General features: G+C 27.1%; 1 protein-coding gene across 4 annotated transcripts; it reads right to left on the reverse strand.

Moving 5' to 3' along the window:
- Positions 1 to 8960: 8960 nt before the first annotated feature.
- On the reverse strand, positions 8961 to 20637 carry LOC135927657 (DNA polymerase zeta catalytic subunit-like). 4 transcript variants are annotated; one of them, XM_065463797.1, is made up of 23 exons: positions 20399 to 20637; positions 20191 to 20359; positions 19995 to 20151; positions 19832 to 19953; positions 19638 to 19792; positions 19472 to 19594; positions 17746 to 17907; positions 17138 to 17223; positions 16768 to 17084; positions 16675 to 16708; positions 15076 to 15294; positions 14223 to 14330; positions 13315 to 14030; positions 12975 to 13235; positions 12548 to 12770; positions 12189 to 12485; positions 11899 to 12099; positions 10546 to 10683; positions 9994 to 10233; positions 9730 to 9947; positions 9597 to 9675; positions 9234 to 9398; positions 8961 to 9184 (listed from the first exon to the last, which is right to left on the reverse strand). In XM_065463797.1, exons 1-23 carry the CDS (start codon positions 20535 to 20537, stop codon positions 9035 to 9037), a joined length of 4479 nt encoding a protein of 1492 aa, XP_065319869.1. In that variant the 5' UTR covers positions 20538 to 20637; the 3' UTR covers positions 8961 to 9034. The 4 variants fall into 4 exon arrangements, with proteins under 4 accessions (XP_065319869.1, XP_065319868.1, XP_065319870.1 ...); XM_065463796.1 differs by having other exon boundaries at positions 17713 to 17907; XM_065463798.1 differs by lacking the exon at positions 9234 to 9398 and having other exon boundaries at positions 17713 to 17907.
- Between the last annotated feature and the right edge of the window lie 5679 nt (positions 20638 to 26316).

The raw sequence follows: 26316 nt of genomic DNA on the forward strand, positions 1-26316 counted from the left end.
ATTTTTTTCAACTTTATGATGCCTTGAGGGCAGCTTTAACAAATTTAAAGGATTCTGAAGATCCTGCCACTTCCACTATGGCTAGTGCTATAGTCTTTAGAATATAAAAATTTGATTTTATCTTATCACTTTGTGTTTTGGATAAAATATTGTTGATAACAAGTTTGGCTTGTACAAAATTGCAAACCATTTCGAAGGATATAGGGTATGCAATAAATCAAATTCAATTGACAAAAGATTGCTTGATTAATTTGAGAAGTATAATATAAATTATTGTTAATTATTTTTTAATCTAATAGATAATAACACTGAATTTTTGGATGTTTTTTCAAAGGCGCAAGATTTTATGAAGGAGAGAAATCTACATTTTGATTTTGAAAGTTCTAGACTTCAAACATTACAATCCAAAAAGGAGAGGTATATATATACTTTCATCATTAAATATAGGAATTTTTTTTAGCTTTAAAATAGGTGTGTTTTATGCTGCACTCGATTTAATCATTATGCAGTTTAACGAAAGATTTAATGATGATTCCATGAAATATTTACATCAAACATCATTTTTTACGCCAAAGGGAATGGCAGAAAAATCAATTATTAAAGAAGATATCGAGGATATCTGTGAATTTTACAATTTAAATTCAAGTCAAATTTTCGAAGAAATGTTGAAGTTTAGAAATATTTATAAGATGGCCAAAATGGGGAATGTAATTAATACTCATGACCTAGAGGTTCAAGAATCTAAAGATTTGTCAGATTCTGAGAATTGTAAATTTATTAAATTAAAATATTTTTACCAATACATATTTAGCTTCTTCTGATGATGATGATAATTCAGGGACTTACGATTCAGATTGGAAAAACTATTCATTTATTTTACCTTATCGTTTACTTTTAAATTTTTCTGCTTTCCCTAATTTAAGAATTTTATATAAATATCTATTAACCATTCCCACAACCTCATGTACTGCTGAAAGAGTCATGAGTAAAATTAAATTAATTAAAACAAGACTGCGCAGTACCATGAAAGATTCTTGTCTCAATAATTTAACCATATTATCAATGGAAAATTTTTATTTAAACAATTAAATACTGATGAAATTATAAATTCTTTCGCTTTCTCTTCCCCTAATTTATCTAAATTATTAATTTAAAAATAATATTTATAAAGTTATATTTTTTGCATTTTATTTATATTATATATTAAAAATTATTTTTGAAATTTATGGGTGTCATAATTTTCATTTTTTCGAAGAGGGGGGGGGATACTTTTCAAGGGGGTACTTTTCATGGGGGTATTTTGCTTCATTCGCTCAAAAAGTGTAGGGGCCACTGCCCTCAAAGTTAAAGGGGTTTAAGTTACTCGCATATGTATTTGAGGTGATAAGCTTGGTTTTTGTGTAGTTAACTCTTAATCCATATTCATAACAGTTGTTGACAAATAATGATAAAATATTTCTTATTTTGTATTCCGAGTTAGCTAATATACACACGTCGTCGCATAACATAGAAAATTCAGAGAGTTATGCATGTCATTGTGGTGCTGTTGATCCTTGTAATGTGGGTAGAGTGCATATTCTTGTTTAAAGGATTTATTTAGGATATCATTCATTATTACATTAAAAATAATAGGCGAGAGAATGCATCCTTGTTTATGGCCCCTATTTGCTTTAAAAGGTTGTGATTTTATATTTTGAGGTACTACGCTATGATTGTCATAAATGATCTTAATTAGCGATAACAGATGCTTATCTATTCCTATGTTTTCCAGCAAGGGCCATATCTTTGGTGTATAATGGAATCGAAGGCTTTACTTAAATCAATCATTAAGGCAAAGATGGGGGATTTATGCATTCTAGACTTTTCCAGAATAACTTTAAGTGCCATAGTCAACTCCGTAGTATTTCTACCCTTCCTGTATGATGTGATAGTGTTAGAGAGGAACTTGTTAATGATTGGTTTAATCCTGACAGATATGATGTATGTGAACATTTTTAGGGTAACTGGAATCAGTTCAATACCTCTGTAATCCTTAAGGCTGTTTGGAGTCTTGTTTTAAGGAAAGTTTAATATTATTGATGTCATCCATTCGTCAGGAAAATTACCCGTATTCCATATCTCCCTAAAGAGGGGAAGTAGTAAACTAGCACTTAGGTCTACATCTATCTTCCAGAGTTCTGCAAAGATCCTATCGACTCCAGCAGCTTTATGCATTTTTATTCGTTTAATGGTACCGATTATATCCAACTTGTTCAGGTTCTGACTGGGATTGAAAAGGGTAGTCACATATAGGTCTGGGCCACCTCGTTCTGTAGAGGTTCATGTAATGGTCTATCCAGTCTAATTGTTCCTTTGGGTAAGTTATAATCTTATTGTTATTTAAGTGTAGTATTGGTAAAGGATTGGTCTTGAAGGTGGTGAGTAGTTTAAGAGATTGGAAAGCCTTATAAATGTTATTGTTATCAAAATTGAATTGGATAGATTTAGATAAATTAGCAATAAACAACCTTTTGTCGGCCCTTATGCAGTGAGTAATGTATCCTTAATGGGATATATTTATTGTTAGATTATTTGGGGTGAGCCACTCTCTGCGTTTAATGCGTGGTCTTAAACATGATGTAATACTAACTAATAAATTCAGCTTAATGTCCTTCCAGGTCAGATTTGGGTTAATCATGCCATTTAATGTATTCCTCCATGTTGCTAATTTAGTGACGAACTCTTCCTTCACCTCTAAGTCATTGAGCTGTGCCAAGTCTTTTCTGGCTATGACACTGGTGAGACAGTTCTGTTTAATGTGATTTGGGAAAATGCTATTGTTGTTTCTGAGTTCACAGCCCAGTGGGTAATGGTCTGTAAAAAGTGTAAGGTTTTGTTTACAGATTACTCTGATGTCTCTTACCCACTTGAAGATCTTTGTGGAAATTACAAAGTAATCTATCTGTGAGGTGGTCCCTGTAAGTCATGATGTGATGAATAGGATGCTAGAAGAACGTATTTCCAATTTTCATGTTGAAGAGTTCACAGATTTCTATTAACCTTTTACCGTTGGGGTTCGTACTTTGTACTAATGCGGCGTTTCTAAGGCAGAAAGAATTATTAGGTTTGCCTACCGAAGCATTGAAATCGCCTGCTAAAAGGATACCATCCCGACACGGTAGTTCCTTTAAGATATTTTTCAATTCCATATAAAAGATACTATCATTGTGAGGTGCGTATAGGTTAATGATGCTTGGTACCTTAAGGTACCATCTATCAAATTTGAATTTTGTTCATTTTTCATTTGGATAGGCACTACCAAATATATTTATAATATATATTTGAAAAATCGTGATTTTTGGAAAGCCTCTATGGCCTAGTAGGCAAGAGCTTGGCAAACTTATCCTATTCTCCCGGGTTCGAATCCCAGGAATGATCATGTTTTTTTCTTATTCTAACTTGGTGGTTCCATCCTTGGGGGGATGATATATAGAAGGCCGGACTCGACCACGTGATTCCGTATTAATATATTAAATAAATGGTCTTATTACATTTTAATAAATTTTGGTCGGTATTTAGCAAATTAGATTGGTATTTAAAATATTTCCATACATTCACTTGGTAGTAAGCATCATTAACCGTGCGTATACGTTAAATAAATGAACTTTTTTGTATCCTAAGCTTAAGGTAAGGCAGCATATTCGGAGATTGGATTGAAGCTTACGAATTTTATTAATTTCTTATGTATCAGAATCGTCACCCCAGCTCATACGTGTTCAGCGTTCGAGCTGCAATATAAGGTATAATCTAAGAGGTTCCTTACTTCAGTTACTTTAAGGTGGGTTTCTTGTAAAAGGAGGATATCGTAATGTTGTTCATTCATGACTTGCCTAAGTATAGTTAATTTGTCATTCAGGGATCTTATATTTAAAGAGATCATTTTAATACTGTGGTCCTTCATTGAAAAATTTTTTTTAAAATTTATTATGATTACCGTGCCGATTCTGTAACAGAGAGAAAGGGAAAGAGAAAAAAGTAATATATATATATATTCATTTCAATTATGTCATTCTGATGTAAATATAGTTTATAAGATTCCATTACTTATTTGTGTGATTTCGAGTGATAGTCCTTATCGGAGATAAAGAGACAAAACTTTATATTCATTTTCATTTTTTTGTGCTACTCATAAGAAATATTCCGGATGATATCCTTGGTTTCAAATATTGTAAAAGGGGAGGGTAGGGCCATCTGATCAGGTTATTATCTATATCTTACAGAGAGTCCGTCTTGTAAGAATAGCAATCACACACGATGATAGATAGATTATATATAAGAATTATTAAGAATTGTTTTAAAAAAATTCAATTAATATATATATGGCATCTAAATTAAATGAGTATAGTATATGATAATAGATTAAATGAGTATTTGAGTAAGTTTCATATAGTAATTTAGCAGAAAGAGATGTGAGGGTTTTGTTCATTTATATAAATATATTTATAAACCTTTTATATAAAATTTGTATATTTTACGAATTCGCTTTTCGCATTCAATCCTAAAATCCTATTGGTTCTTCCAAAATGCGCCAATAAGAAGCAACCAATAATTATTGAGGCAAATCATCTATATAAGCCATATAGGCGCAGAAAATTTAAAAAATATACGTGATAAAAGCGTTTTCGCCCTCTGGCGTGGGTAACAGAGCTACACTAGGTTTTCCTCAAAATCCATCAAACTGGATAGTTAATTAGGGGAAGAAAAATGAGGAGCCCTTCACACGTTTGTGGGCAAGCCGCACGTACTTGTAGGCGCAACATTTTGAAAAAAGTTGCTTAAACCTCTATAGGCTTAGTAAAAAGGAGTGGGGTAAAAAAAAGAGCCTATTCCCGAGAACTACAGTATAATTTAATTACTTTAAAGGTGGGTGATGGCTGATTTTAAGTTTAAATACTTTAGTGTAAGTTTTGATGATTACTATCACTAATGAGATTTAATGTTCATAGAATCTGTAAATAAATATGATTAAAATAAAAAAATTCGCCTAAACAGTATATATATAGTGTTATTTTTTTTATTAATGATTCAACCCATACAATACAGTAATCATAGTTTATGTTCAATTTAATGTAACCATTACCAAAGAGAATTGAGTGGGATAAAAATATTTATAATAAAATTGGATGATCCTTTGCTCTTATAAATTGCAAAAGGATGCAGATATATACAATCAAGAGTGGAATGAAATGTTCAATAACCTAATTGTGTGATCTTTTGGTTCTTATATTAACAAGAATAAGGAATTCAATATAACTAATTGTGTGATCCTTCACTTAACTTTGGATCTGATATTTACTCAACAAATTAAATTAGATCAAATGTAACCATTCCAGTTTAGAAGGTATATGCGTAAGTAAACTTATAATTGCAAAAGGAAGTGTCAAGTGTAGAATATTATAATAAATCTAATTTTATGGTTATTTTTATTAACTGAGTGGAATAAAAATATTCAATATAAGATATTCTATATATAATCAAGAGTGGAATGAAATGTTCAATAGACAAATTGTGTGGTCTTTAGATCTATCTGATCAGTGGCGTAGCTAGGAATTTTTCTTAGAGAGGGTCCATACATATAAAATCCTGGGGGCTTCGCCCCCAGACCCCTTTTAACGGGCCTTCGACCCTTTTGCCCGGCCTTCGGCCGGGTTTATCTTAAAAATCATAACCACATCATCGACAATATATAATAAATATATTTTTTAAATGCATGAATAATATGTTATTCTTTATAATAATACTACCCAGAATAATTTCAATAGTAATATAATATCCTTCCACAAACATCAAATCCAGAAAAATATAAATATTAGTGGTATTTATTTGATATAAAGTCACTTTTAAGTCTTTTGAACGTATAATCTAAAAAAAAATTTTGCTCTGGGAGAGGTCCAAACCCGAAAACCACCCCCGTAGCTACGCCACTGTATCTGATATATACAACAAATTTAAAGTAGATCAAATGTAACCATTCCAGTTTAAAGGTATATGTGTAAAAAAAAAAGATGTATTTATCTACATTATAGTTAATAAATGCTACTTCCTTAAAAAGGATTTATAGATGCAATATCATTACAGTTCTAAAAACATGTCCATAATTAGGGTTCCACAGGTACCAAAACCTTTCTTTAGGTGTAACTAAGGGATTTACAAATGCAAGATCTTTACAGTTCTATACATGTCCGGGTTCCACAAGTATCAAGTTTGCTTATTATATAGGAGCAATGACGTAAGCATTGGGGAGGGGGGTTTGGGGGATCAACATCCCCCATAAAAAATAAGAATTTTTTTAAAATTTTAATCCTAAATTAATAAAATAAATGCTTAAAATTTAAAAAACAACTATTTTTATGTTTTAAATTTATAAATAATAATTATACAGTTTAAGTATATGATTTTATATATTTCAAAAATAATTTTTAAATTATTTTGCAAAAAACTGTCTAGAAAAATAATCATTGATTTATTCCTATTTCAACAAATGTTTACATTTAGTTAAAAAACTAGACTATTCTGTTTTATTAAAGGTTATTAAAAAAGTTCCTGGGGGTATATTATTATTTTTTATTATGTTATTTTAAAAAATTTTTTGGTGGATGAAACTTTGCATTTTAAATTTTTTTTGGTGTTAATACTATAATTAAAGGAAGATCACATAATAGAAAAATATTTATAGGAAAATTACTATATTTTGTTGTTAATGCCTACAAAGTTTTTAAAGGGGGCGTAGGGATAAGGTAAATTTTTGGGATGAAACTTAGCATTTTAAATATTGGTGATACTATAATTAAAGGAAGATCTCATAAATAAATAAAATTTGACCAATTTTAGGAAAATTGGCATAACTTTTTTCTGGAAATAAATAATAATCTAAAATTTTGTATTAAGGCTAAAATAGACCCCACCTTTGAAGTTTAATATAATTTTTTAAAGTTTGGAGTGCAGGGTTAAATCGAAATATTAAATGACGCAATTAAATGTATTAAAATTTATACACGAAATATAGTATTAAATGATGAGGTGAAAGCATATCTTGATGAATTAAGAATCAATTCTAATAAAATTCCGCTAGAATGGTGGAGATTGAACGGGGATCATTTTACTGTGTTATCGAAAATGGCAACTGATATATTGTCAATTTAGGGATCTTCGGCTTCTGTGAGCGGTTGTTCTCAGTAGGAACATTATGATAATGAAAAATAGAATGTCTTTGACGGAGGAAACTATTAGAAAGACTTCATGTTTAAAAACTGGTTATTATCAACGGATTTAGCATAATTATATTTTTTTGTGTATTATATTTTGATGTTTATAAAATAAGATTATTGTACATTTTTAGAAATTTTAAAAAATTTATTAGATTGAAGAAATAATTTAAATATTTTTTATAAGCAATTCTAATTCTAAAAATTGGACATTTTTGGCCAATTTGTTTGGATAACGTTATAAGAAATCATTGGGCTTTATTTATTTTCTGTAAATTTTTATATGCTAATGACAATTAGTTTAGAGATCCTAAAAAGTGTCATCATAAAACATTACATCTGTTAATTTTTTTTGCAAAAAATTATATATTTTTATAAGTTTTAGAAAAATTTTCGAATCGAACCATGATTTTATTGTATGAATATGAATAATAAATTATTCGATTCGTACGAATAACGCAAATAGTATTATTCGATTCGTTTTTTTGTAGGCCTAGTTCTGAATTTGCTAGTACTTTTTATTTCCATAAAACTGTAAAACAAATATTTAAGATTATTGCAAAGTTCTCATAAATTTTTTTAAAATGAAATTAAGTAAATTCTGGAAAAATTATCACCCGCGGTAATACTTTACCTTTAATCATCCAACATGGTTTCCATTACCTGCTCTTTATTTTTTGAAACGAATTTAAATTTATGTGTAGAAATTTTTTTGATACAATCATAACGATAACCAGGATAATAAAACGTTCAGAAGGGAAAATAGTTTCGTAAATATTATAGGTATCACTTAATCAGTGATCACATACCTAATACCTACTCATAAACATTATTTTTAATATATACATTAGTTTTCCATTGATCCTTATGCGAAATATTATAGTTAGATATGAAGTATAGTTACTACGTTGGAAAAAAAAATAATAGAAGTATAAGAGTTACATTTAAACCGCCTAGCAGCGCAATGGCTTTTTTTATGCTGATTGGATCGACATATAGAATGAGGTATAAATGAAAAAAAAATACGTTATAAGTCTGAATAAAAAGAATCCTTTTAAAATGCATATATTAAGTATTTAAAAAAAGTGGCATTATTAAAGAATTTTAAAGCAATGAGTAGCAGGTTTTTTAAATGATATTTCTTACCGTATACAATTAGGTAATCTGACTAAGAATTTAGGAGTTCAATGGAAAAAATGAGGTGGAATAAATAAGTGCAATATAATATAAAACAACTTACTATGAAAAAAAAATCTACCCCAATTTTCTTTCCAATGTTAATACTAATAGTTGATTAATAATGATTAAATTTTATTACACGTGGTATATCTTCGTACCTAATTATTGTCATAAAAATATGATAGGGTATAGCAAATTAAGTTAATTTACCATACCTTTAACCAATTCAACATGACTAATTTTTGATACAAATTACAATGTAGGTTTATTAAGAAATTTTTTTGTAGTAACAATAACCAGGATAATAGGATGTTATTAAATAGAATAAGTTATTTAGAACACAAGAAATTATGGGCTGATGAATTTTCTACTTAGCTCTTTTGAAGTAAATTTTAGAATAATTAAAAAAATATTTCATTTCGAAATTGTGCAAATTATTTTGTATACCCAAATAAATTATAATATTGAAATTTCTATATTCAACCCAAAAAATAAACGAAGAGATTTATTTAAATAAATTATAATATGGCCCTGAGATGTAACTTTAATTTATAGTCATTATATAATGTCAATATTCATCTTAAATAATTAAATATATTAAACATAAATATTTATAATAAATCGATTTCATTTTCCATATTTTGCAAAGACGAAAATTGAGAGATTCTTTTGTTGGCCTCGATTATGTGATAAAAAACTGGACAATCTAATGATATACATCTTAAATTATTATCCGGGGAGGAGACACACGTTTTACATACCTAAAAGTAAAATTAATAATATTGATAAATATAATATAAATGGTTATACCTGTGAAAGATAATCATATCTTTTAGACCATTTTCGTAATAGATTCATGATAATATATGTCGAATATTGAGGTTTCTGTTTACATTTTAAACAGATTAGGCCTGAAGACAATTTACGACATATAAAACAATGATTGCAGTGAAGGAAATGTGTTATAGAATCCTTCTAAATTTTAACAGTAAATATTTTAAAAAGTGGCATTATTAATTAAATAAAAAAGTAGCAGGCTTTTGAAATTAAATTTCTTATCATATACAATTAGGTAGTCTGACTAAGATTTAGGAGTTCAATAGAAAAGATGAGTTGGAATAAATAAGTGTAATATAATATAAAAACAACTCATTATGAAAAAAAATAATTTACCCCAATTTTCTTTCCAATGTTTATACTATTAGTTGATTTATAATGATTAAATTGTATTACACGTGGTATATCTTCGTACCTAAAATTATTGACATAAAAATATGATAGGGAGTAGACTAATAAATATTAATACCATTTTAAAACGTCGATGCCAATCAAACTCATAATTCGATTAATCGGGGGTATAAGTTGTTTGGTTATGTAGTAATTCGCGTTTAGGGTAGATGCTGGCATTTGTAAAAACTCTTGTGGGGTACGGATCAAAGAGATCAAGGGTAAAGTGTTGTTAAACCTATTATTTTGTCTTTGATTTAGTATGGTTTGATCAGGATTTACAACCACATATGCTACCTGTTATAACAAAGTTAATTTATATTTTTCAAATGCATTTGCAAACCCTTTCCTTCAACAATGGCTCCGCCATGGGATCAAATTTAGATAAACGTTTCGCTATCTCTAAGGAAGGTACACACGCTTTAGGCTTATAACCTTTTCTTCCACGGTATTCTCTCGCTATAATATAATCCTGAAGACTAATTTTGCCTTCCATAATTTTGCAGAATTCCATTTGTAAATAGTCTCTTATTTGCGATATATTACCAGTTTTAAATAAATCCGTGATGACCTTTTCTAATACCTTTTTTTAAAGGTTATTAGTTCATAAATATTAAAAATAAATGAGTGAAAGTTAACAGAGTCGAAAGTGTAAAATAAAGATTAGAATAATGAATAGAGGTATCGTTGGTTTATAATAGCGAGTAAATCTTTATTCTAAGAAACAGAAATGTTTTTTTAAAAAAATTAAATCTCAAACATGTATTTATTTATAATTTAAAGGAGACTTCCCCAGTCCTGCAGGTTAGAATTTACAAAAAAAATATTCTTAATAAAATTTTTAGAAAGATTTGAAATATAAAGCCGGTTTATTTTTAAAAAATGAAAGAAAAACCTTAGGTACTGCGGCACAATAGTCTCTTCGAACAGTTTCGATTCCTTTTGCGTCGAAATTTGGCTCTTTTTGGTTAATGTTTTCGTAAGATAACCCTACATAGCGTTTTTTAGTTTGAAGTATGCAAGGATGATACACCTGAGCGATTAATTAAAAATTAAATATAACATGAATATTGCGATTACATAATTTGTTTTATTCATATTATTTAAAATTTATAGTATTTCGACATTATTATTAAACATTTGAAACTAGTAAAAATTAAAACTTATTCACAAATATTTAAAATTATTTATTAGTATTTATCATATTCCTTAAATACATTTTATTTTTTTACTTATTTCTAGATATATAAATCATCTTTTAAATTCGAATTATCTAATTTTTTCTAGATTTTGAAAAAAATATTTTGTGCAATTTATTCTAAAGAAGAAACATTTTTGATCAACCTAAAATTCCAAATATGTTTGCTAAAAAATCTTTTATAATTTTCGTGGACTATAAAATTTCTAGACGAAATCATAAATTTTAAATATTCAAAGGTTCATTCAAATTTTTTTTAAGATTTCTGCATTTTTTAAAATATTTCTAAGAATTTAACTCAAATCATTATTCGTATGAATATAAATAAGAAATTATTCAATTCTTCTTTATAAATTTTACAATTATTTTTCCAATGTTTTTATTCAATTTGATAAATAAAAATTTTAATAACTGCAAAAATATTAAATTATATCATGAAATAAATTTTTCCATTAAATTTACTTTTTTATTAAATATAATTGTTAACATTTATTTTACTAATATAAAAAAAATACTAGAAATTTCAAAAATATTTAGAAGTTAAATTTTTTAATGATCCAACCCATGATCGTAGTCTAGTCATGTAAATCTTTCCTATAATTACAAAAGTTTCAGTTATATATTTAATGATATTTATAATATTTTTATCTGAAGGAATAGAAATGTATAATTTTTGTACTGATGAAATATTCTTTTTTTAGTTTATTTGTTCCTTTTCAATATTTTATTTAGATCGGAATATTATATGTTCCCAATTATTATTCATATTTTAAAAAACTTTGTTTATCATACCAAATTTTGATAACAATAAATAGAAATGAATGGATTAATAGGTTCAATGATTTAGTTAATGTTAAACTTCCGCTATTTTTAAATTAAGATTTTAGACAAAATATGACAATGCAAGTCCTCGCAAACCTTCCTGACATCCATGAGCAAAATCTCCAGTCTTGCATTATATTTTTGGCTTATTGGGTTAGCCATTTTTATAAATGGAACCGTTTAGTAGCACTAATTTGAAACAAAGAATATATATTTTTAATAACATACTTTTTCAAATTTGAGTTCTATTGGGTCCCTGAAAATTTGAGTAATTTCATGCGCGAGGTCTTCACCAATAGAAAACGCTTTGGCCTTGGTGGTATCCTTTAGTAATACAAATATACTGTCCGTGTCACCATAAATGACCCGCGCGTTCAAATTTTGTTTCGAGTTTATGTAATCTATCGAAGTTTGCAAGATTTCTCGAGCCTGATTTAAAAAATTTTTTTTAATATAAAATTCATAATTTAAAAAAATGATTAATTATCACAATTTAAGGCATAAAAAATGATAGATACTTTGCCAAGAATACTGTCCGCTATTTCGACACAAGGCATTCTTCCGCTAAAATAGGCGGACGTATAACCAAACGTAACATTTGAAATCATTTTCAGCGCCATTTGCCGTGTGTGCAACAATTTTTCGAGACCACTATTTTTCATAGAATTCTTTGCTTTCAAGAGCTTCAGCGTTTTTTTAACTTTTATTCTCGTTCCTAAAATCTGTTCCAACATGTTAGGTAATACACCGATTAATATATCTTTTCCGACAAAACCCACTCCCACAGGTGAAACGTGTGTCGAAGATTGTATTTTCTATGTGTATAAAATAATTAATATTTTTTTTATAAAAAAAATACAGAACACAAACAAATAACCTCTAGAGCTGCCATATCTAATTTTAAATCAACGCAACCAAACTTAAATGGCTGATCAGATCTGGTCCATTTATCAAGATAACCCAAACAAGTGGTGTAACAATAATTGTATGCTATAATAATAGAAGGATACAAAGATTGAAAGTCGAAAACGAGGATAGGATCACTGTAAAAACCAGCTTCGGGTTCCAAAATCAATGGAATCATTTGAGACATCTGCATTCTTTATTTTAAAAAAAATTATCAAAAATTTGAACATGTGTCCTTATTTCTCGCTATATTATCAAAATGTTAATAAAGTTAGTGACTTTTAAACTTAAATACAAGTAATATTTTAAAACTAAATAATTTATACTAGTTTTAATCTATGATCTAATGTTTATTTTCTCTGGAGAATAGTTAGTGGCTTTATAATGTGCCGATTTACCGAGTTCGTTGCAGAGGAGACGGTGAAATAGGTATGTACCCCTGAGATTTGGCCAATCTTAACATCATACTCTCTACTCTGTACTGGGAACCACGGTGCAAAACATCGTCAAATTCTATGCCGTATAACTTAGCGAATTCGCTTGTTTGTTCAACAATATCCAACTCGTGCAACATGGCATGCACATAAACCGACCTAATCAAATGATAGTGGTAAACACGCCACCTCTGGCATGGCTCATTGTACCAATTCGAAAGCGTTCTTTTTGTTATTTTTTTTTGTGATCATGGGGGATTTTTTAATTTTTAAATCATAAATCTTTAGTTAAATAAAACGTTACTTGTGAGAGTATTTGGATGTGCGAAGGTGTAATAAATGAAACATTACATTTTCAAACGTGTAATTATTTAGGATAATGAGCTTTCGAATCGAACGCCATACATTTATATATATTCTACCGACGATTTTTACATTGTATTCTTGATAATTATCCAAATTTTTTTGGTTCACCTCATAATCATGTTTCTGATTCGTAGCATCATTATCTATGTCCTTTTCGCTCAAACAATTTTCGTTATTATGGTTAATACAAACTCGTGATAGGTAATCGAAGGGTTTCCTGACTAACCCCAATTTCTTAGCTCTTGCACATATATAACCCCAAGATGATTTCTCATTTTCGTAAGCAATCAATATGTCTGGATCGTGTGTCCTAGTTACAAGATCGTAAAATTTTTTCAATAACTCTATTTCTGAGCTGGAGATATAAACATTGTCCATAGGTAAGTTCAAAATTTTTGATTTTTTGTCGCTCACAACACAACACCCATTTTTGAGATTTAACTGGCAAATCTTTTCCCGCATGTCACCAAAACCAATATAGTCATCAGATGCGGGCTTGAAGGATGTTGTTCCTTGAACCTGTTTTCGATATTCATCGGAATCCTCAAAATAACTATAGATAATGAGATGAATCGCATCATGTTGAGAGTTTGGGGTCATATCCCCTCGAACTTCTGTATGAACTTCACAACTAAGCCATTTCAGATAATTTTGCTTACATTATAATTATATTAGATATAAAATTATATAAGGATTAAACCTTGGCATTGCTAGGGAGGATGCAATGAATTTAACTTTTAATACAAACATACAAGGTTTCTTGAAGAAAATTATGAAGGTTATTTCAAAAATGGGTTAAAAGTAAAAACAATTTTAGGCATTATCATAATTATGATGTAATCATACTTTTTGTAAATCAAATACTTTGATTGGAATGTCGGATACCGCTAAAGATGGAACAGTTAATCCTTTAATATTAAGTAAGGACGTTTCCCGAATGATGCTCATATTAATCTATGATAATAAAATTATGTTTTTTTAAAAAAAGAAAGAAATATAGTAAAACCCCGTTATCGTTTTAGTTATAAGCGTAGCAAAAGCGAGCTACTTTCAGGGGTAACGTGTTTCAATCTAAAAGAAATTATACTTTCTTACAATAAAAATTGCAACCATCTTTTATTTTTCATTTAATAAATTTAAAAAGCTATTTTTTTCTCTCGTACTTCCCTTCTTTTATCAGAATGATATTAATTTTTATTTAAAATTGTTATTTATTAATTTTTCGTCTTGTTTGCAACATTTTTTCGAAATTAAAAATCATTGTAAATTTAATTTTTAAATAAATAAATTTTTTTAAAATAATATTAATTCAATAAAATAGGGCAATTGGAACCGATAAGATCGTATCGATATCCGTAGAAAAGAGTGGTTTCAGTGCAATTCTGGAATTTAACCCATTATGATATTCGATTAACTCCTGTTTCAAATATAAATATTATTTAATATTTTGGTAGGTTTCAATAAAGATGATCTAAGCAGCAAGTTTAAATTTATATTTTATAAGTGGGTTTTAACTCATATTATCGCCTGAAAGGGTTCTCAGACTTTAATCACACTTTGAATAACGGCATAAACTCGAAAAGTATCCAATTATTAAAAAAATCTATCCCCCCCCCCCTTTTCTCATGAATTATCAACTTGGCTAATAATTTATAAAAAATATCATAAAATTTTTTTTTATTGCAAATTAAAATATTACAGTTTTCCCGAAAGACTCCGCAAAGGGCATTGAATTACTTTTAAAATTTAGGGAGACATTTTTGAGAACTTCATCTTTTACAATATTTACTGGGCCAGAAAGAGCTGGGGTTAACCACAACGTATCAGAATCGTGTTTTCTGGTATCATCGACGGAGTTTAGATAAGCTTGTAATCCAGGTTTTTTACTGGAAAAATTATCTAATATTTCCAGTTTATTCTTTTTTTTAAAAGATGATAAATTTAAATATGGCATATTATTTTATAAACAAGTCATAGGTGATTTAATTTAAGCCATTTATGACAGACTCCTGGTTAGTAAATACATTTTTCCTATACTGGTGGGGTTATTAAAAAGCCTACGATATTATGGCCCCTTTCCCTATTGGGTATTTGAGCCATAAAATCTCTGATAAATAATGATCGAAACAATATTTCGTGGATTAAATATAATAGATATCAGACTCTGCTTTTGGTCGAAGCTAAGTTAGGGTGAATTAAATGTAATTTCCTTTTCCCAATTTGCAAAATACTTTTAATAAAAATAAATTAACACGTGATTTAATTTTAGGTGCGTTAGAAGGTGAATATCCTCCAATAGATCGAGCAAAAATGTTTTTTCCATATAATTTTTAACAGTTTTCTTATTAAAGGAAAAGTTTAGAATAACAAGTTTTGGTTTAAATTTCTTCATATTTTTAAAAAAACTTCTTCGCCTAGATTAATATCTTTTATTATATGGATTATATAATATTTTATACTTTGATAAAATTTAATATACAAATCAATCCTCCATATATCTCAAACATGACTAAATCAATATTGCCTGTCAACAATGTTGTTCTTGTCATAATTCAAATTTAATAGCTATTGCTATAGGGGATGCTGAAGGAGCTCTAAAGAATGAAGAATATAAAAATCAACATTTTCTAAATGACAAATTTTTGGAAAAATATTTTAAAGTCAGATGTATTCAAAAAAAGATTGTAGACATATATATTGACTCTAAACAATACAAGATGAATTCTGCTTACAATTCCTATAATATCGATAGCATTATTTTGGGATGATAAAAGATTGGAAATAAATCGTAACCAGAGCTGAGGTGCATACTTTCATAGAGGAATATACAGAGGTTATTTATAATGAATATATAATTTCATATTATTTATATTTACCAGAGTTGTTAAAAGATACTTTTTAAATGGATCTAGATACAGATACATCATCTAAAATAATATCTAGATACAGATATTTTAACCAAAAATCTATCTAGATACAGATACCACATTTTTATATCTAGATACAGGATCTAGATACTTGTATCTAGATCCTTTAACAACTCTGATATTTACACTAAAAACTTGTTCATAAAATTAATTTTGATTATCAATATAAATGGGGGAAAATACCTTTTTAAAAAAAACAAGAAATTATTTTAAACTTTAATTTAAAAAAAAAATTAACAACTATTTTCAGAAATAATCTAAACTTTATCTAAAATAAAATTTAAATGTAAACAGGCCAAATTACATAAAGTTTCTTGAAAGGTAAAGTTATACGTATATACATATTAAATATATAAATAAATCTTAATTACATAGATATTCTGGAATATACTGGAGCGTTTAGATCTATAGTAAATGAAAGAAAATTAATAATAATTATGGCATATTTTAATAAAATTTCATACCCCTTCTCAGTAAAGGCTATTTCGTCTGTCGTGTCACAGATGTACCGTAATTTCTCTTTATACAAATTACTATCCAATAATTTTTTGGGTTTAATTAATAATATTCTCGTCCTTTTACTAAGTTTTCGTTGAAGTTTAGCCTTTTTAACGACAGGGAACTTTTCTTCAATTAAGGAGCCAGTTTGAGAGGACAAAATTTGTAGGGAAATATTCTTTTTCTTTACTGTATTTTTAATATTAAGGGAAATTTTGTTATGATTGGAAGTATTATTTTCCTTGGTGGGATCTTTGTTCGGTAAATCATGTTTTGATTTATCCTTGAAGATTGAATATTTTAAAAGTAACAAAAAAGTAAATTTATCCAACTTACGCAGAGAGTATGCCCAGTTTTCTTTATAATTTTGGGGTAAAAAGTAACATGTGAGTCCAATTTCTTGTTATCATCTGAATCATTTTCTATTAGTGAATTTTTTAAAAAATATTTCATGAATTTTAAAATATTATTTAGGCTGCGATCTAAATATCAAAAATATAATTAATAACTTTCGTAATTTTAACGAAAAAGAGAAATAAGCTATTTTTAATATAAAAATAAAATAGTATCCTGAATTATTTTTTCGAATTTAGAATTTTTTAAAGTTAGAGAAATTAATAAAATTTAGCTTAAAGTCTATAAATTTGTAAAATTTTAATATAAAAAAAAGTAAGCAATACTAATTAATTATAATAAAAAATGGGCAGATACTATATAAATAAAAATGGGAAGTATAAAATTAATTTGGTAGGAATTATAAATTACAAAATTTATAAAACTTTAAAAAAAATTTAATGGAAGATTTTGGGCATGTTTTATAATTTTATAAAATTACAAAAGTTTTGAAATTTTGAGATTTTTTTCAAAAATGTATTTAGGTTATAGCCTTATTTAAAATATTTTTATTAAACCTTCTATTGTCTTTTTATTCATATCATATTTACCATCAATTTGTGGTAAATATGTATCACAGCTTAGGCTTATTTGTTCGGATATTTCATCTTCATCATCGGTATCATACTTTGACAAAATGTCGTCAAGTTTTTCTAACCCATATAATGATACATTATGATCAATGTCTTCAGAATACAGTTGCAACATATGACCTTATTAAAAAATATATATAAACCATCAAATGTTTTCCTTTATTTAAATTCAATTTTAGCCAAAAAGTTGAAAAGTAGATATCATTTTATTGTAGAGTTTGAAAAAAATCCCCAAAAAATTTTTGAGCAAAAATCTTTTAATTTTTTTTTCGAGAAGAGAAATATTTGATCAAATTTACCTAAAAATACCAAAATCTTTTATAAATAAATCTTTCAAAATTTTCATGAACATAATATCAAAAATTTTTTAAAAAAGAGATTTTTGTTCATTTTTTTTTTCAAACTGGTTAGTCCAATATTAATTTAATAAAGAATTAATGAGGATATTGCATTATTATATAATTTAATTGTAAGGACTGGTTTACTATAATCAGTGCTATTTTTAATTAGGGCCTGGGGAGCATAATATCATTCCAAGAAAATGGAAAAGGGTATATAGTAAAATAAGTTAAGGAAGATCAAGTAGTAATTAGCTGAATTCATATCGAGTTTAGATACCAAATGTAAAAAATATTTGGTTTCAATACAATCTAAATTCAATCACTTTAAAAAAGAATTGGATTGTGGGGCAACCTGATCCAGTTTAGTTGATCTTCACTATGATGATTGATCTGGATATTCCATTTTTTTTTATCTTTAAGCTCTTAAATATAAATTTTATTGTAGAGCTCATATATTTCACCTCACCCAGTAAATTCATGCATATACAATTTTTGTGCCCTACTGGGTTGAGGTCTATTTGTAGGGCTCTAAGCTAGAGTCCTGCAGAGCAGACTAACCCAAGGTAACTTCATCAATAAAATATAGATCCTATATTTCCTTCTTATCCTTTTTTGAAAAAATTATGAAAAAATCAGGAGATAGTTTAATATTTGATTTCATATATTTTTTAATAAATAGATAAATTATCAAAGTTATTGCGAAATATTTAAATTTAATGCATAACATTAAATTATAGAATAAAATAGTTTGAGTTAAGATTTCTTCAAGCTTTTCTAAAAAAAATTGAGAAAAAAAAATTGATACCAGGCTATGTGTAAATATGGGCCTAAAAATAGATTCTATAGGTCTCTACTCTACATTTCAGGATGTTCAATACTCCTTTTTATACTTAATTTTGTCCTAGCAAAATGTAAAATATATTGTGAATTTGAAATAAATATTATGTTCTTGAATTGATGGAGAAATGGGAATCTTTTTGGCATATTTTTTATCATATTATGGCACAGTTAGTCAAACACTAAAGAATAATCATTATTTTAGTATCAAATAGAAGCCCAGCTAGATCAAGGCTTAATTAATTGGCCTAGGTGTGACTGATTATTCAATACTTTATTTCCCTGCTAATTAGAAAAAAAGAAAAAAACAAGGATATTAACCTATATTATGATATTATATAAATAAAAATCTATTTTTTGGTCAAAGCTCTAATGTATTTCAAATAGAACATGCAAAATTACTTTAATATTCTTAGGAAAACTGTATCCCTCACAAAAACATGATAGACTACACTTTATTTGAAATAATACGATAATGTAATACTATAAATTATGATATAATTTACTTAAATTGTTAGATGTATTTTGAGATTTTTTATCACAAATTGGCAATTCAGAATTTATTTTTTTTGATTGAATTATATTGAGAACTGTAGATTCTGACACTAATGGCTTGACATTCAATCTTTCTTATAAGTACAAATAAAAAAATTAATTTAAAATATATTATACCTACAGATGAACTTATACTATTGATCTCAAAATATGTTCTAATTATCTTGTCATCATCTATAATCTCTTGAAGACCTGGGAACATTTTGTCATTTATTGAATTCAAGATATCAACAACTTTTGCATCTATCTCTAATGGGCAAAAGCTCATTTTTCTTATAAAAAATAGAATATATTATAAATATATTATATACTTCTGATCTATAATATGATTGCCATAATTGAATTCATCTGAATGTATTGACACATTGTTACGAGTTACAAATTTTTTAATATTAATATAATTCATACCAAAAAGATTAAAATCTAAAAAGAACTAAATAATTATTAATAGCTGTTTTAAGAAATTATTAATACTTTTAGGTGAAATGGAATGTGTGCCTCAAATGGCTGATGACAACCATCAAGTAATTCACCTTTAATTAATAAATCTGCGATTTTTTTAATGTCAGTTGGGTTGTAAAAAAATATTCTTAAAAAATTTTGACTTTTGTTTGTGTAACCATACATTGACCTTTAAATTAAATTTAATAATATAAAATAATTTAAAAACTTTGCTTCAAAATGGACAATGTTATGTACATGAGGGATCATTTGTTTTTGGTTCAATTTAGAATCAATATCATCTGCCATCTTTTGTAAAGTTAGAGTTTCAGTAGACAATTCCCATTGAATAGATAAATATGGGAAATAACCATGAAGATGTAAACAACATGTCTGACCTAAGTCTACAATAATAATGATAGAGGGTTAACTAATACCTTTAATATTATTTCCAAAGATCCTAAGAATAGGAACAAATTTTATAGATGAATTCCGAAATTCACTAAAATTGATATCCAAATTTGTTAATGGTGGTGCCATGTAGTAGTCACAATCTATGATTTTCACAGATAACATGTTTATACATTCAAATTACAAATAGCGGGTTTATGTATTTTTGCATTGTTTTTAAGACTGGTGTCACTTAACATATGGTATTATTAATATTTGTTTTTAAAAGGGTCATAAAATAAAATCTTAAATACATAAGATAGTAGGTTATATCTGTTTTGTTTTACCTTATATTGTTTATTAACAATCATTCTTTATTATAGGTTTTTTCTTTATATTAATTGTTCTAATTTATAATTCGTAATTATGGAGGATTTAATTAATTTGGAAAATCACCATTATTTGCATCAAGGATATGGGTTAAAATTTTTTTCATCTAATAAAAAGAGCAAGCATAGTTTTTAAAGGTTTCATTTTAAATGGTGCTATTTTATTTATATATGACATTTATTATAAACGACTCGTTTTGAATTTAAAACAGGCTAGCTCAATATTTTAGCCAGGAAATATTTCCTAAATCTCGAAATTTTGCTAATAAATATCCAAGCCTTTGTGCCATCTATGAACAAAATCTTCAGGCTTGCTTAATAACTTTCTGGATTAAATATTGAGTTGAATGTTTTTAACGTCTCAAATCGAGCCAACAGCACCACCTTGGAGATTTAATTGATCTCCAAATTATGTCACTATATAAAAAAGAAAATATAAATAATTATATATTTTAGAATTTCGTCACTTTTTTTATTTAAAAAGATGTACAATATATATATAAACCTACTAATTAAAATCAATTTATTCATTTTCACCTTATCAGAAAGCCAGAATGTGTCTGATGAATTTTATCACTCTCAACTAGAGTTGTTAAATTAACCCACTACAAGTAGCGCGCTATCTTTTTTGCAGCTATAGCACGATACTTTTTTAATAATAAGCAGAGTGTGCTACTCTTTCTAAAACAACAAGAAAATTAAAATATAATTTTCTTTATGGATTATAATTATATTATATTATTCAATTTTGAAATTAAATCATCTATTTAAAATGTTAAAATTGTCTAAGCAAATGGATATCAAGGTAATAAGTCCATGTGAGATAGATAATGTAAACCCATTAAATATCATTTTAATTCATTAAATATGCAAATGAGTACCTTTGATAATTTTTCATATTTAAAAAAATTAAATACCCCATTGACTCATGTGCAAATGTTGAGCGATCAACGCTTATACTTAGTAATTGCCGATTTAGACTTGGCGATGATAAAAAAATATACCTTTAAATATATATAATAGTTACTGCGATTTGCCTTATATATTGTTAAATTTTGCTGAAGTTGTAGAGAGTAAAATAAAATAACAAAAACAAGACTAAATTTATTTTAATTTTATTAATTTAAAAATATAACTAACTAAATCTAATAAATTTTATGTCTATATATACTTTACAAAATTCAATTTAGTAATAACAATCGAAGAAACTATTAAATTAATATTATATAAGGTGAAAGAAATATTAAAATCAGTTCGTTGGGTAAATATTAAGTTAATATAATGTAAAATAACAGGGGCGTCGCTAGCCTTTACAATCTCAGGGGGCTCAGCTAAAAAATTTTTTATGGGGGCTTCGCCCCCTACCCCTTTAGTTTGCGGGCCTTTGGCCCGCTTTTGCCGGCCTTCGGCCGGGTTTTATATTAATATATTATACATTTTTAAAATATGCTAACTCTAGACAATTATTCTGAATTATTTTGTCATTTATAATATTTTGCATACAAAATAAACTAGCATATAAATAATTAAAACAATACAATAAATTTCTAAAAATAATATTTTTTAATACAAAATCTATTTATTACAGTATAAAATATTTTCGATTGCTGATATAAAAAAATTTTGCGTAAATTATTACAATTGATAAAAAAGGTTAATTAATTCATACATATGCCTCAATTGATAATGGTTTTTAAAAACCACATAAGGCTATATAATTCTAACAATTTACATTGACAAAAGGTCATGACACTCACGATGGTAACCCATATCAGAATTTATTATGTTAGATAAATTGATAAAACAAAAACAGTAAAAATCTTTAGAAGAAATTATGCAAATATTGAAGTTTTGAGTTATTTACACGGCAAGGATGCCATATTAGAAATGAGATTGTAATAATATCAAAAATATATTCGTATTAAAAATTTAACTCAAAAATGTTTTTCAAAGAAGAAGAAAATAGCTTTCCTAAAAACACGTAAAAAAAAGAAAAGATATCTAATTTATTACATCCATTGTGGGATGAATAATAAGAAATTTAATTTTTACTAATATATTTAATAAATAGATGGCGTTAAACAATTAAATGCGAATTGTTACTTATATTTATTATCAAAATTTTAAAATTATTAACTATAATATATTATATAACTTTAAAAATGTCTGTAAAAATTGGCATTTTACCTAATATTTTATAAATAATTATATATTATAAAGGATTATAAACTATTTATCTACTTACTTTTTATAAATAAATATCTTATACTCATTTGGATTTAGACCTTGAAAATAATTTTAGGAAGAGACATGATAATTATAATTAAAAATCTAAATATAGTTGATTAGTGTTTTGAACTCCGCTAATTACAATATTAAATTTGTTAATTTTCAATTAATAAATGATTATATTTATTTAAGGTTATATAATAATTTAAATAATAAAAGTCAATTAAGCTTCAACTGTTAATGCTAAATTAATATTTAGTTATTGATATTGATATATTTTTAACACAGAATTTGATTGCAAGCTGACAGAGTGAACATATAATTTATATGTATAATCTAATCTAATAATTAAAATAGTATTCATTTAATAAAAATTTAGATAGTTTTATTAATTTTTAAATAATAAAATTAAATCTATATATTACTCAATAGAATTATAAAAGAAATAGTTCAGGGGGCAATTAAAAAAATTTATTTTTAGTTCAAAGGGATATTAAAGAGTCATTAAAAAAAAATTTGCTTCAGGGGGGCTATTCAAATTTTTTAGGAGGCTCGAGCCCCTGCGCGCCCCCCCCTAGCGACGCCACTGTAAAATAATAGAAAACAGTCCGTAAGGTAAATATAAATATTAAGTTAATAGACAGTGAAAAAAAAAACCCAATCCGATTATCTTAACAAATTTAAATGACTAAACTACAATAGCCGAATTAATTTTTAATGAAAATGACGAACGTGTTAATTGTTATAATTAATTTAAATTAAAACGACTAAACTACGAATTGCTATATATAATGTTAATGGCTCAACTACGAATTGCCCTATTTTATAATATGTTAAAATGACAAAACTAAATTACTGAATTTATTGTTAAATTAAAATGACTAAACTACAAATTATCGTCATTAATATTAAATTAAAATGTCTAAACTAAGAATTGCCGTAATTAATGTTGGATAAAAATGACTAAACTGGGAATTACATCATTTTGTCTTAATTATTTGCGCAATTCGTAATTTAGTCAAGGTAATTCGCAATTTAACTGGAAATTCGTTGTTTTTAGCAATTAGTAGTTTAGTCATTTCTTGGTATTAAGTTATTCAATATTACAAATACCTATTTAGAGGCTATTTTCAATTAAATTTATAAAAGATCAGAATATAAATACTAGATTTTACCTTCATTAGTCCCAACAATCTTCTGATAGATATAATATTAAAAAATATTTTGTTTCTTATCAAAAATTCTTGCCATTTACTTTTTTGAGCAGGATATCTTAGTACCAAATGATTGTAATCAGATTGATAAATAAAGAATTATCGCCCAATAAATTGACAGAACTGTTTCAATTTTAAAATTATTACGGCTTTATCAATTTTTAACATTTGATTTTTATATTATAGGCTTAATCAATTAAATTATTAAATTTGATTTATTGAATATATCTTCTTCTATCAATATTATCAAGGCATCTCTTAATCTCTGAAATTTTAGGTGTGGACATTCTAAATTAACAGTAGATAATAATTTATTAAAATTATGAATAATATCAATACATATTATTTTAAATTCAAGCTGCTTGATTTATTGAACCATATTTTATGCATCTAATATTAAATCCTATATTAATTTTTTTTATTTCAAAATATTTTGCAAATTTGAGGAAAGGAATTCCATAATATCATTTTTAATGAAATTTTGTTATTATCTTCTGCCTCTAAATTATCTTACATGCATATTTCTATTAGCGGTTTGTTAATTTTTTGAAATATAAATTTTTAATAAATTAAAATTAATTTTAATATTTCAGTTTATAATGATTATGAAATTCTAAAATAGGGAAGCAACGCGCTGCTTAGTTATTCTCTAAAATAGAGCGATCTACCGCGATCGCAATTTTCTTTAAAGTAGCTAGCGATTAGCTATGCTACTAAAGCGCACTTCTTTAACAACTCCAAAATTTATTTTCTTATATTTTTTATTAAATTTTACAATTTGACAAAAACATGAAAACATTAACAATTAGAATTAAGTTTAGTCAAGTGTTGTTCTTTAAAGCTGATGATGTTCAAAATGACAGCCATTAGCTCGAATACAACTCTAAAGCGATAATGCCATTTATTGATTGCACGATCAATTCCTTGATCAAAACGATTCCATTCTTCCACAAGTCGATGTTTGAGATGACCAACTCGCGTATGTGGGTTTAATAAACCATTCCTGAAAGATGCTCCATCTCTTTTAGGGGCTAAAGAGTAGGTAAAATAAAATTTGGAGTTTCTCTTGAAGCAGATCCACAAGTTCTCTATCACGGTAAGCTTAAGCATTGTCGTGCGGGAATATGAAAAATTCCCTACCTAAAAATTCTTTAATAGCAAGCAATAAGTTCTCACGGAGTAAAACGAAACGATAGTTACGCAACCTTATTTTTGTCCCATGGATCGATAAAGATGCTATACTTAGACTTAAAACTATGATGGATTTAGAGTGAACGGGAACAAAGGAATCGATTGGCTACAACTTGTTTTTTATCATTGGAACTACAACATACATTCTAGCAAGTGATAAAATGGTAGAAAGATCTTTTATTTGTCCAAATTTGAACATACATAATTTTGGATCCTGTTGATAGAATTAGAGGGAGCCCTGAAAAATTTGAAGTGTCCCCTCAAAATTTAAAAAATTAATTTTTTATACTGCTAAAAAAAAGGTAATTTTAGGTAATGTTAGCTAAAATAGGTAATTTTAAAAATAATTATAAAAACCCTGAAATTGTAAAGGCTAGTGACTAGAGGTCTGCATTAGGAGGGTAAAATTTAACTCGCCCGCCAATAGTTTTCAAAAAAAAATATAATTTGTCTAAAATTCTTTAACCGCCGCCCATTAATCTAAAATTTTTACCCGCCCGCCCATTATTTATAAAAATTTTTAAACCCAAGCCTGCTTATAAAATTTAATATTTCCCCAATTTTAGGAAATAATATTTCCTTAAGATCCTCAGTAACTTTGGATATGTGCCTGCTAACGGTTGTGGGGCAAGGAATAATTTTTTCGGCTTCCAATTTTCCATATGTGGCCCCTAAATCTAAAAATCTTTGTAAAATATTTACAAATTCTGGTCCTTGAATGGCTTGAAATGGCCAAAAAAAAATAAAAGAATTATTTATTAAAAATTAAAACCTAATATCTAACGCAATATTCTACAAAATTGGCGATTAGACCCGATTTTATCGTTTTGTTTAATTGAGAATTGTCTTTTTGAAAATATCCGGATATTTTTTTATTATCTATCAAATCTTCAAAATTTGCAGATGAACATTATTATATTTAAAGATAGATTCGCAATCATT

Source organism: Gordionus sp. m RMFG-2023, chromosome 3 (genome assembly GCF_954871325.1).
Source record: "Gordionus sp. m RMFG-2023 chromosome 3, tfGorSpeb1-WG-v2, whole genome shotgun sequence".
NCBI classification, from domain to species: domain Eukaryota; kingdom Metazoa; phylum Nematomorpha; class Gordioida; order Chordodea; family Parachordodidae; genus Gordionus; species Gordionus sp. m RMFG-2023.